This window comes from Tachypleus tridentatus, chromosome 7, assembly GCF_004210375.1.
Source record: "Tachypleus tridentatus isolate NWPU-2018 chromosome 7, ASM421037v1, whole genome shotgun sequence".
In the NCBI taxonomy this organism is placed as follows: Eukaryota; Metazoa; Arthropoda; class Merostomata; order Xiphosura; family Limulidae; genus Tachypleus; species Tachypleus tridentatus.
Window position 1 is genome coordinate 181537750 of NC_134831.1, and position 13804 is coordinate 181551553.

At 31.8% G+C, this 13804-nt stretch overlaps 1 protein-coding gene across 1 annotated transcript in view; it reads right to left on the bottom strand.

The window, feature by feature from the left end:
- Window positions 1-13804, bottom strand: part of Klp61F (Kinesin-like protein at 61F) — a 78440-nt gene that overhangs the window by 1218 nt on the left and 63418 nt on the right. The window contains exons 17-25 of the mRNA XM_076515986.1: window positions 12788-12955; window positions 11678-11776; window positions 8114-8175; window positions 7719-7818; window positions 7196-7279; window positions 6773-6868; window positions 4585-4807; window positions 3462-3607; window positions 737-871 (exon numbers count right to left, since the gene is read on the bottom strand). Of these exons, the coding sequence (XP_076372101.1) occupies window positions 737-871; window positions 3462-3607; window positions 4585-4807; window positions 6773-6868; window positions 7196-7279; window positions 7719-7818; window positions 8114-8175; window positions 11678-11776; window positions 12788-12955 (1113 nt within the window). The remainder of the gene's footprint in view (window positions 1-736; window positions 872-3461; window positions 3608-4584; window positions 4808-6772; window positions 6869-7195; window positions 7280-7718; window positions 7819-8113; window positions 8176-11677; window positions 11777-12787; window positions 12956-13804) is intronic.

The window sequence follows — 13804 nt, forward strand, 5'->3', positions numbered from 1 at the left end:
TTGTTTATAATATACTACTACAGCAGTTACTTCACTCACATCATGCAGATGGACAGATGTCTGAATTAATTCATTACAATTATTTGGTTGTTGAAGCTCAGAAAGTCCTTCTATCTTATTTATCAGTTTTAAAGACACATTAATTTTATCCTTGGCCAATCTGGTTAGTTGATCTCCTCTTGGACTGCACACCACCAGAGTTTACACATTCCACAAGTCTGATACAACCAAGATTCTTTCAGAAACAAAACATTTATACACATTTAATCAAAAACTCGTTAGCTTTTGAGGAGCAAATATTGATTTATTTACAACAATATGGATACAGGTAATGTCTTTACATGTGCAGATATCATCTGATAGATGATTCAAACAATAGAAAGTCTGAAAGAACAATTGATTTCATAACATAATTCTAAGCCTGATGATAGCAGCATGTGTAAATATCATCTGATGTAGGTTTACATAACTAAAGTCCAAAAGGATAGTGGATTTTGTTACATAAACCTTAGTCCAGTGATGGCTACAAGTGTTGATAAAATGCTGTACACATTCTTATAAATAAACCCAATTTTACTTTTATTTTGCTGTCTCTCTAAATAAGTTTTTCAAAATACTTTACTTTTACAAACAAGGCATCACACATAGTTACCAAGTATTACATTGGTCTATAAAGCTCTATTTCAAGACTTAGTCAAACAGTTCAAACAGAAAGGTTCTCAAATGCTTCTCTCACCTTGATAACAAATGAAGAGTCTGTGCTAAGCTCGCTGATGGAAGATTCATCACTCATGATGGACAGATTTGTTTCTGACGTCACAGAACTAACATCTATAACCTCAGGTGATAATTTAGTGGACTCTTCTATTTCCTATATACAAAAGTAAAAATATTAATGCAAAACAATAAATCTGGAGTCCAATTTGTTACTCATCTCCAAGTTATTTACATAAAATTCAAACAATTAAAGGACTAATGTGTGAGTAATAAGACACATTTCAAAACATCATACACTTTAACACTTTATGAAGCCTACCCTAGTTCTTGTGATTTGCCTTTTCCAGGGATTTAATTCCCCCAAACAAGTACAATTCAGTGATAACTGGTATATCAAATGATACATTGGTTTTCACACCTATTCTGTAGTTTTCAAGCAGTGTGCCTGACTTCATATTTCATAAGAATAAATTAGTAGCATCAATGCTATAAATTCTTGAAGTTCCCAGTTAAATAACAGGATTACTATACTAGTAAGATGTTTTAAAACACGTGTACAACAGTACTAATGTCAGCCATGTTTCAAAATGTATGTAACAGTACTAATGTCAGTTGCATTTCAAAACAACACGTGTAACAGTACTAATGTTAGCTGCATTTCAAAACAACATGTGTTACAGTACTAATGTCAGCTGCATTTCAAAACATGTGTAACAGTACTAATGTCAGCTGCATTTCAAAACATGTGTAACAGTACTAATGTCAGCTGCATTTCAAAACATGTGTAACAGTACTAATGTCAGCTGCATTTCAAAACGTGTGTAACAGTACTAATGTTAGCTGCATTTCAAAACATGTGTAACAGTACTAATGTCAGCCATGTTTTAAAACAACACATGTAACAGTATTAATGTCAGCTGTGTTTCAAAACACCACGTTTTAAACTTTACTACCTTCAACCTTAAGTAGCTGGACCCTTCCTGTTTGAACATGTTCTTATAACATCCAGTTATTCTGATTCTACTTAAAGTACTGATAGTTACTCTTAGTAGAAGAGAAGCATGTTACTAGTGCATCACCCAAACTTCTGACAGTCCTTATCTCTAACGTTAGTAATGCATCACCCAAACTTCTGACAGTCCTTATCTCTAACGTTAGTAATGCATTACCCAAACTTCTGACAGTCCTTATCTCTAACGTTAGTAATGCATTACCTAAACTTCTGACAGTCTTTATCTCTAATGTTAGTAATGCATCACCTAAACTTCTGACAGTCTTTATCTCTAATGTTAGTAATGCATCACCTAAACTTCTGACAGTCTTTATCTCTAATGTTAGTAATGCATTATCTCAATTTCGAACAATCTTCTATCCCTTTAACATATGTTGTGCATTTTCTTAACAACCAACACTGAAAACTTAGAAATGTTTCTGAAAGACTGAAAAGACAAATCAGTTTTCATATCTTTGACTAATTACCAAGCATACATTTAACCAGCTAAACTACTGCCTCACTTGTGCCACAAGTTTGATTGTGTTACTATCCAATATTAATGACAAAATCTGGCAGCTTCATTGAACAATGTCAACTGGCTTGAAATGTTCAGAATCTTTTTATTGGCATTTTGTAATTGAAAGAGTAATTTTTTTCAAGTTCTTGTAAAAAATAAATGTTCTAAACAATATAATCTATTGTTATATTGTTGCAGACAATTATCACTTGTTAAATACATTTCAGTAACAGTACTTGTAGTTCTTGAATGAGAAAAAAAAATGTAATTTTCCACAGATATAACATGTATGGAAAATGTTTTAAAAAATCTTATACAATTTTTGAGAATTTGAAGTACTTCTGTCAGGAAATTGTTCATCTTAAACTTCTGTAGTTATAAGATGTTATATGATTCTCCTATGACATTATCTAAGCTAAAGGTCAGTGTTATAAGAGCCTGTACATATTACACATACATGAAAAACATTTACCAAGTGTTAGAGCAGAAAGACTTACCATGAACAATTTGAGCCCAAAGGTTCCACAAAAACTACTTTCAACAAAAACCTATAATGTTTTAAAATTGTTTAAACCTACACAAGAACTATCTGCACTGACCATCCCTAATTCATCACTGAAAGACTAAAGGAAAGGTGATTAGTCACTACCACCCCCATCAACTCTTGGGCTACTCTTTTACCAACGAATAGTGGGATTGACCATCACATTATAACATCCTCATGACTAAAAGGGTGAGCATGTTTGGTGGGATGAGAATCTGAACCCAAGACACTGAGAATACTATTCGAACACCCTAACCACATGGCCATGTCAGGCCAAGTTTTATAAATACACATCACATTACTCAAATGATGCCGGAATCCAGTCGAGAAGCAGGATAACAACTTAGATCTAGTTTCCACCAAAATGTGACTAGTTTTAACAAAAACATTTTAAAATGTAACCAGTTTTGAAAAATTAAATTATAACACTTCTGAACTAAAACTTACAACAAAAGAAGTTTACAGACTTAAAAATATAGCATGTAACAAGAGTTATACATTTTCTCTTGCTGAATATTATTATTCTTGGAGTTTGTGTATGAGCTGTCAATTTTAAAAGCTGCACATCTTTTCACCAAGTTTGAAACTTTATGAGAGACTAAACAAGAACTGTGAACATCAAGGGACATCTCAGCTTGCAGTTTGATCTATATAAAAAAACATTTTTTTTTTTTTTTATGTATGCTCACTTCAATATCAGATTCATCAGGAATACTAAGTTCCGTGGCCTTCTGGACATCAAGTGTATTTCTAAACCTTTCGAGAATCCTCTCGTGAGGTGAGGTTGCTGCAAAAACACGAGGATAAGAGTACTCTCTTCTCTGTGGGGTTTGACCTACATACACAAGGAAAACAATATCACAAATTAAAAATTCAAATAGTAAGTACAGTGATAACTCTGTAATATCTAAAGTCATATTTTATGGTAATACATACTTTAAAAAAATCAAACATAGATGAACAGTAGTGTTGTTCCTTTGATTTAGTATAACATTTAAGAGGCAAAAAAAATACTTCACTAAGAACAAACTGTACCATCTACACGTGTCTGCTCATAACTAGGAAACCACTGAACTGACTGTTACCAAACCTAGCAAGTATCTTTTTGCCACATCCCTAAGCATTCCCTGTGCTTTGAACAAGTAACTTACCTAGTAATACCAATATAACAAATTCCAATGTTTAAATTCACAAGTATTGAAAGTAACAGGTAGTCACACTATTACTTCAAGTTGAATGGACATCCAGGGTTAAGTTTCTGTAAACTTGTGAATTTAACTTGAATGCATGTTTTAATTTTAATGAGATCCTACCTCAAAAACAAATATACAATACACAAGAACATTTCTTTATGATTCTTTGATAGACTGTTTAGGCAAAGTATTCATGATGAAAAACTTTGTAAAATAGACGGCAACTGTCTGTTGTGAAGACACAAGTGGAGAGGACGACGCTTCAAAAGTCTTCCGCCTTTCATCTGACTTGAAGACAAGAGGCAGAAGACTTTTGAAACGTCGTCCTCTGCACTGGTGTCTTCACAACAGGCAGTTGCCATCCATTCTACAAAGTTTCATTTTTTCTTTATGATGTATTTTATTTATCCTTAATCACACCTAACCAGTCCATCTCACTAAAACACAACAGCATAAGTATTTATAGCAGTTTATAAACATTAAGATTTAACCTGATGGCAATATATTTAGTTAAATACCTCAATAACTAACAGCTTTTTCATTCATATTATTTGCGACTTTCTCAACCCACGTGTTGCAACTCATACAACGGGGTCCGATTTATTAAATTATGGTATACCTGAGGGTACATCCTTTAACATGTCTTCGTTCAGGAACTTATCTATGTCCTGGTCCCGCAAGCGAAGTTCTTGGGTAAGAGACTGGACAAAGTCCATACTTAAACCTTCTAGATTGGCCAGTTGGTGTCTGTGAGAGTTCACCTGCTTTTCATGTTGTTGTCGATGGTTTTCCAAAGTTTCTTCCTCTTTAACAACAGAATTCTGCACCACAGTGGACAGTTCCTGAAAAAGAAATAAAATTTTATCTGTTCCTTAGTGTTAATTACTTTGTGAAGATTCCAAGCCTTTATATCATCCAATAAATAGAGTTAACCACAAAGTTCGCAACTATAAACATCTCGGCACCTGAATTACACGACTTTAACGTCAACATAAGTGTGCCATAACTAACCATGATTATAATTATTCTCTAGCCCAGAGGTTCTCAAGCTACCTCAGTGAGCTTCCCTGAACTAATATAAATAAAGAACAACAACCACAAAAGTTCCTTTTCATAGTTTACAATCTGTAAAAATGTGTTGAAGAAAAAACACACACCTTAAGACTGATGTGTCACAACTGTTGAGGATTATCACTCAACAAGCTATATATATAAAGGATATATTTACAATATTATCATCTTGGGTACAACTTCTGTCACTTCCTAGGGAGATTTGTCTCATAGTCTGAATACTAATGCTCTTCCCTGAACTATAGCCTATAAAAATATTACAAGAAGCATACTACTCAAAGATGGAAAACAGTGATTCACAGTTCATAAACTGGTTACCAATATGTTAGTTCCTTTGGATATTAGCATCTCTCTGATCAAAATTTAAATTTGGATGTCACTCCAATACAGTACCAAAGAATCCTCGTGATATGTACTATCTTACAGTAACAGGACAGGAAACACAAGACTGTATATGCACAAACTAACCATGAGGCAACATACATACAATCCACTGCAAATCTATGTTTAAACATTATCTTTCAGCTGTGTCTGAGCAACAGTAGTACCACGTAATCTTTGATGAAACAGTACGCATGCACTTGTGTTACTGTATCCAACACTATAAAACTGGCCTTTACAAAGTGACCTGTCACATTTTGGTTATGATACATTACTCATACCTACTTTTAATAAAAACATTTTAAAATGTAACCAATTTTGAAAAATTAAATAACAACACTTCTAAACTGAAACTTACAACAAAAGTTTACAGACCTAAGAATATAACATGTAACAAGAGTTATACATCGCCTCATGTTGAATGTACAAAAAGAAACTCTTCAATTTCAGTTATTTTTCTTAAAACATAGTATGGTAAAGAAAGATAGAAAACAATGATCTATTCTACTTAATGAAATTTGTACTCGCTTGTCGTAACTTGCTAAGCATTTTTAAATTTTGCACACACTGGATGTAAAACAAAATAATACATCAATAGCACAGAATTCCACCACAACTTACCAGGCTTAGTAACTAAGCTGTTTTTAGATCTTTAAAAAAAACACAACTCCCTTATCTCCTACCTCTCCTCTTTGATTCTACCCTGAAAAATAAAAGTTTCCTGCATTTGCAAAAGCTGAAAAAACTACAAGGGGTAAAATTTGATTATAAACATGTCATAGCATGAAGTAAATGTACTTAACCAAGTATTTCCAAAAATGGAAGACGTAGGTGTAGCCACTGTGTTTCATTTCCTGAATTCGTGATATCTCAGCAAATAAAAAAGATAGGAGGTTATTATTTCATAATCGAGCTCACTCATCAATATCAGTAATATTAGTTTCTCATTCATAATAAACTATGGGCTTTGTATTTGGGCATCAAAAGCATCCAAGTTGAATTAAGGCTGTATTCAAGATACAATGTGACGTGCAAAAATTAATACTTTGGGTTTTCTTTAAGATTTACTTTAAATTAAATAATGCATACTACTGAAACTTGAAACATAATCTATAAGTTGATACCAAAATTACTGAAATAGATCCAAAAATAGTAGTTCAATACAATTTTGAACCTAAGTCTACAAACATTATATGTCCTTGGACCCCTGGCCAGAGGAAAACCTGTTGAGTTAGGGTTAAATGAAATTTACTAAAACTGATTCTATACACCATTATTGCCTAAAGATGTTATTTTATGTTCTACATAGTCCATGAATACATCTTAGATATTAGTATGCTGTCAAACCTCCTTACCTGAAGATGATATCTGTTTGCTTGTAGTTCGTAAACATGGTTCTCTGCATGTTCTCTGATTCTGGCTTCTACCTCCTGGTACGTAGTTTCCCATGCCTATAAAGTAAGCCAGCCACAAAATTTCCTTGTAAGTATAAAACAAAGGTATGAAAACTATTTTTAAAATAAATGGCAGCATGTCCTCTGACTGCAAGTTTAAGCCTATGCATTTGTTTGCATATAACCAGCAAACCACTGGACAAATTGTCACTAAACCTAGAATGTACTTAGTAATTCATGAAGTTATGATAAATATAGCTGAAGTTGTTGTAAGTAAAAGTTTTTGTTTTGAATTTGATATTAGACATTCTGGTTCTAGCTTAAACACACAGAGGTGGATAGAGAAACGAGGAAGCATCTCCTACACAGTTTCTTCGTACTTACATTTTCCACATTATCCGCAGCTGTAACACTCTCCGTTTGTAGCATTTCCTGCTTTGTTTGTACTTCAACACCAAAGTCCATAGCCTGTAATACAAGAAAAAAAAAACTGCAATACAAAAGCAGATGCAGCATAATACATGAAGTGATCAGTTGTGACAGAAAAAGAAAAAAAATTTTCAGTCACTCTTTCAGAATTCTGCTGGAGGTCATTTGGTCAACTTTGAAAAGCTATTTCTATTTTCTCCAAAAAAATTTTAATTTCTTTGTATTTTCACATCTAAGAAAACATGCATAAGTATCCGTGATGGTGGTGTCAGAGTTATAAGGACAACAATAATAACCAAATAAAGATATATTAACAAACCAGTTGTAAAACGTAAACAGTGAAATTTATTACAACTATTTCACACAGAATATTTGAATGTCCCAATCTGTTACAATTGTGGGTATTTAAATACTTCATTTGTCGAGCAAAGGATGACATCAAAGCTTAACAGGATGATATATTCAACTTGGATGTTACCTTTTTCAAGCTATCTTGTGTTTCGTGTGACAGACTCTGTTGGTCTCGAATGCAAGTTGCTTCAAACTCATTGCCTGAATTTTTTACCTGAGTTATGTGACTGAAAAGAATTTAAAAAAAAACAACAAATTTCAACTACTCTTCTTTGATTTGTTTAGCTGTATCAAACAACTAAAAAAGTTTCCTGTAACAACTTAATACTATGTTGTATGACTTCTTAGTAAGAAAAAAAACAGTTCTTACCAACTTTAGACAGATTAGCAACAAACTGTTCACTTTGTTTTATTTAGATCTTTAAACATATTAGTACACAAGAAAATATTTTAATGTCCCTAAACGCGTATATTAATACATGCACACAATACTTCAGATAAATGTTTTTCTGGTAATCTCACTTTTCTATTAAACCTTGACATTTCTGGGTAGATACAGAAGTTTCACGAAGATCATCCTGAATCTGTAAAAAAAAAAGACAGAAACCCATACTTTTAATGTAATACTAAACTAAAAAACACACATGGACAATGTATACATATTTACTTCCCTCGATCATAATAGTGTAATATAATAATTAATCCTGAAACACTTGAGCTACAAGTGATGTAATATATTCACGAAGAATGTTTTCATCAACTCAATTCAAGCCAAACTCAAACTACTACTCTTTCTTTTTAATATAGTAAACAGGTAAATGCTTTTAACTAGATAAGTTTCCACTCTCAAGTGTTTTCCTTAATGTGTTGAAGAATGATTACAACTTTATTTTGTACATGTTTCAATTTTTTTCTAATTCAATGGTGCAATTTTGTTCTCAGACACCATAGTTAAATACAAACTTAATATAATTTCTTTAGGCTTAACTTTAATAACGAGTTTACACTTACATTTGCATTGTGTGGAAAACTTTAAGAATTTTAAAAACAAATAGTAGTTAAGATTATAAAGTAAATCAAAGGAACAAACAGTCAGCTTGCTGCTGGACTATTACACTGATGTACTCAATTATATTTCAAGTAATGCAAGTCATATTACTTTATCAGAGTGAGTACTCATACATTTGAGAACATTAATTTGTCTGTTTACTGTTCACTAGCAGAAAATTGTTTTTTTACTGCTACCAGCACTCTTTAAAAGAATGCTACTATAGATTTGTCCTAAATGTCAGCTTCACCAAGTACTGATAACAACATAAAAGTTTAAACTGGAAGAAATAGTTATATGCATGTCATGTGACATAAATCAGTACACCATAGATGGTACTCTACACTAGCTCTGCCTCTATACCGTATCTTCGACTAATGAAATGATAATAACATATTCGTGCACAGAAATATATTATTTTAAGCCATTGTAAACAAGATGCCCAATCACTTAGAATATATTAACAGTAACAAGTCGATCTTAAATTAGTGGCAGATAACTTTAGTAACTAAATTCCATGTACATACAAAACAACGACAGCAGAAAGACTGGTATATTTAATTGTAGTAAAGTGTTCATTCAAACTGGAATTTCTAGCTATTCAAAACAAAAAGAACAAACTTTCAACTAATAGTTCAACTTTGAACTACTTACCTCACACCTACAGTTAAGACTAAAAAATTATGATAGAAACTAAAAATATCTACTGTTACAATTTTCAACATCACACTATAAATAAGTCGCACCAATTTATACCTGCCTTGTTTCAAACACTTCCATAAAACTACAATAGTTAACAGCACCAAACAAGGTAAAGTTTCAATTACAATCCTCTATATTTGTGGAAGATAAATACCAAAACTGAGAGTTTAAAAACCTGCAAATAGGAATTGTAAAAAAAAATGTAAGGAAATAAACCTGGAGATAGTGTAAACATTATTTACAGTATTTACAGTACTGTAAACATTATTAATTAGTATCTCAAGTTTTCTTTTTCACAACTTGTATTCACAGGTTTTTAAATCCCCAATTTATTTATTTATTTTCAAGATTTTTTAAGTTCAACTATAGATAAAGGATTACTTGTTATGGTAGCTATATTTCTATCTACTATTTGATCACATTAGTTTTAAAAGTAAAATGTTAAGCTGCAGGTAGAGATTTTCCTGGAGATTTGTTTAACAATATAGTGAACATTTATAATATCTATGTAACTAAATTCTTTATATATAATGTATAATAATGGACAAATATATGCCTAGAATAATACACAATCCTCACTAAACGTCTATAAGAGTTTATCACAAGAAAACCAACCTTTTCAGATAAAACATGCATCTTAAACATCACTTTTAAATAAACTTTCATTTCTTTTAATATGCACATTCACAGAATAATTATCTTATTTACTCCTTAACTTTATACATAATATAAAGTTTGGCTTCCTAGAGACACCTATTGTATAGTGTACAAAGCATTGGGTATCTACATGTTAATCATCTAATGTTTATCTATTACTGGCTGATAATTCCTGTTTCACCCTTTAGTTAAGCTTTACAAAGAAACATTACATACTTGTAAGAAAGTTAACTTCAAGTGAATAATGGTAATATTGTTTGCATTAGAACTACAATTTATTTCTTTATTTCTTTTTAAGTTTGTGTAAATTACAGAAGAAACTTTTCAATACCATTAAGACCTTTACAGTACCTTACACAGAATGCAATATACCAAGTCTGTTTTACTGTAGGATTGCAGGAGAAAAATAATAATTACAAACAAGTCATTTTCAGTGGATTTTATTTTTCCTCTGTAAGAGTAACATGCATACTTTTCTCTGTACATTTTTATATGTGTACAGCCTTAACAATCAGTAGTAAAGGTTTTAAAGCATTATTTGAACTGAATCTTTACTATTTATGATCCTTTTATCAAAGTCTTCTATTAGGGTTTTGTGCAATTCCTATTTGGAACCACTATAGTGGTTCAACATAAAAAGTAAAATAATTTTTTGTAATATTCCATTACAGTTTCTATTTTAAGCCATCAAGTTCTAAGCTTAACCTCATACTATAGAGCACATGCTTTACAATGCTGATTTTAGGCTTAGCTCTCATGTTGCAATATGCATTTGAAACTGTCAAAGTAAAAAAAAAAAAAAAGATAGTGTTACCATTTTTGAAAAGGATGTGATTTTCTAATATGTACAATGATGACAAGTACCAAAACCATTTCTGATAACACGTTATAAAATAAATTATGATACACATGCCAATTAAACTCTGCTATACATAACTACACTAAATTATGGCAATGGAAAAGGTTCTTTGTGTCCATCTTTACTTAAATCCTTTTGAACAAGAAAAAACAGATGACCAGAGCTAATTGTGTATGTCCAGAAATGGTAATACAACTAAGTAGCTGAGACAGTTTATTTTTAGCAGTTTATATTCGAGCAGCTAGAAGTATATATTACACATTAAAAAAATGCATATACAGTTTACAGAAATAAATACGTACTAAGAACAATAATGCAAAAAAAATTAATTTTGCAAAAAATTGCTTTGATAATTTGGACAGTCCTTACAAATAATATAAAAACACTATCCAGGAACGTTAGTTTTTCCATTCCCACTGTCCATACAGTCTATTTAAAAAATATTCCTCCTTTTGTAACCACTACCAATACCATTTACTTTTCATAGATTTATCAAAGAGAGCTGTGTTATCTTTACAATTCAAGAAAACTAGCATGGCAAAACCCATTATCCTATACCCACACAGTCAACAATAACATGGGTTACAAGAGAACAATAAACAGAAATTGTGCTTGCTTGTTAGTGTTGCATTATAAAAGATTTATACATCTCATATGTATAGTAATACAAGTAATATCACTCTTAATTTTAAATAGCCCCCCCCAAAACAATTTAAACAGGAAAATCAGCTACAGACCAAACACTTAAAGAAATGTTAAATGTGTACAAAAGATTGAGATGCACAACATAACAAAAATATCTCCTAGAGCAAGGACCTACTTGAGGTAAAAGAGGATTGATGCGTTCCTTGTGACGAGTCATCATCTCCTGCATGGTACTGAACATTTGTTGTAACATCTTCATGTTGTCTTCCCATTTCTTGTAAAAGCAAAACATGTAAGTACATTTAGCTACACCTAAAACAACAAACTATTCTCCAGCATAAAAACAAATTTAAAATTCTGCATTTATACAATAGCATTTCTTTAACAGTAACTTGAATAGAAATAAACATTTTCCATCTTGTCAACTGCATTTTTCACATTTAGAAAAGGGGGCCAAACTCCTTCTATGCACACACACAAAATCTCTCACTTTATAAGAAAAATAAACAAAATTAGATTTTCTACATCTGTACAAATGTACAATTTATATTTCAAATATGCACAATAAACATCACTGTAGCTCTTAATCTGATTATATTGGGTGATCAGAACTTAAAAGCATGTTCATCTCTAATTATTGTACCATAGGAAAATACCTCCAAACAAAGATGGTGCAACTTAAAGATTGAAAATAATATTGCATCTTTATTAAGAAAATAACATTTTATCTAACTTATTGTAAGTCATTAAATATTTATCAGCTAAAATAATAACCAATCTGCCCACAATTATTTTAAAATAAATGTTAATGATAGACAATAGACACAGTTAAGTAACATTTCTCCAACTTTATTTATTTTTACCACCCTATTTCGTTGTTTGAATAAAACATTGCAATACATATATAACTCAATTTTAAAAAAGTACAAATGTTTCCAGAAAAAGCATCAACTGTTTTTTCGTTGTTTTTTTACATTTTACATAGAGATACACCCAAGGCTATCTGAACTAGTCTTCCCTAATTTAGCAGTGTAAGACTAGAGGAAAGGGAGCTAGTCATCACCACCCAACATCAACTCTTGGGCTACTTTTTTACCAATTAATAGTGCAATTGACTGTCAAATTATAATGTTCCTATGTCTGAAAGGGCAAGCACATTAGGTGTGATGAGAATTTGAATTCATGACCCTCAGAGTGCAGGTCATGATACCTAATCACTTGGCCATGCCCAGCCACCATCAACCAAATAACCAGTAACTTGACCTCACTAGAAGTACATTCTTACCTGATTTAGTGACGACTCTGCTTCCGATATTGAAACCACATTATCCTGAACCTTACGAACACCTGTTGCTTGCTCCTCGAGCAAAACAATCATGTTTTTCCACAGCTCAGACGTTAGTTCCAGATGTTCAGCAACGTAGTATTTTAAAGATGCTTGTTGTTGTTCAAGCTACACAGTAGCAAAATAACATACAGTGAGAAAAAGCTTTCACTATTAGTTTTTAAATATTACAATACACAGTGCACTGTTTTGGTGAGATAGAACACTCATAGTAACCATTACAACAGCATTCTTCCACCAAGAAACATGACTAGCATATTTATCTCTTAGAGATAATAACTAACTTTTGAAAACCTTTTAACTTTCAATAACATCAGTAACTCATATAGTATTTTTTAGGTTGATTTGTCTTAACATTTAAAGTAAGTATTAGCTATTTCATATTTTGGTAAATAGTGTTTGGTTTATTTTAAATTTTGCACAAAACCACATGAGGGTTATCTGCACTAGAAGTCCATAATTTAGCAATTTAAGACTAGAAACCCACTGTCAACCTTTGGGCTACTATTTTACCAATGAATAGTAGGATTGACTGTCACATTATAACATCTCCACTGCTGAAATAGGGAGCACATTTGGTATAACAGGGATTCTTTAGAAGTCCTTTATTTGTATTATTGTCACCCACATTATTTAGCTCTGTGTAAAAGTAACATTAAACTGAAATTTGAGAGGCAGTTAGTACTCTTAGGTTTCAGCTCTCTTTACATTAAGGTTTTATAGCAATAAATTACAGGATGGGGCACTATGAGGTAATATTACCTTCTACATGAAGTTTGCATTGTGCCTTCGATGTTTTGACACTTGCCCTTGTTTCGTCTTCATATTTTACTATAACTGTGTTTCTTTATATACGTTATTTTTGTACTTTTCAGACTGCTATTATAAAGTCTTTCTCCAAAATATCTTGGTTGTAGATCAAAAAGATCATTATATTCCAGTATTCTCTGGTCCTCC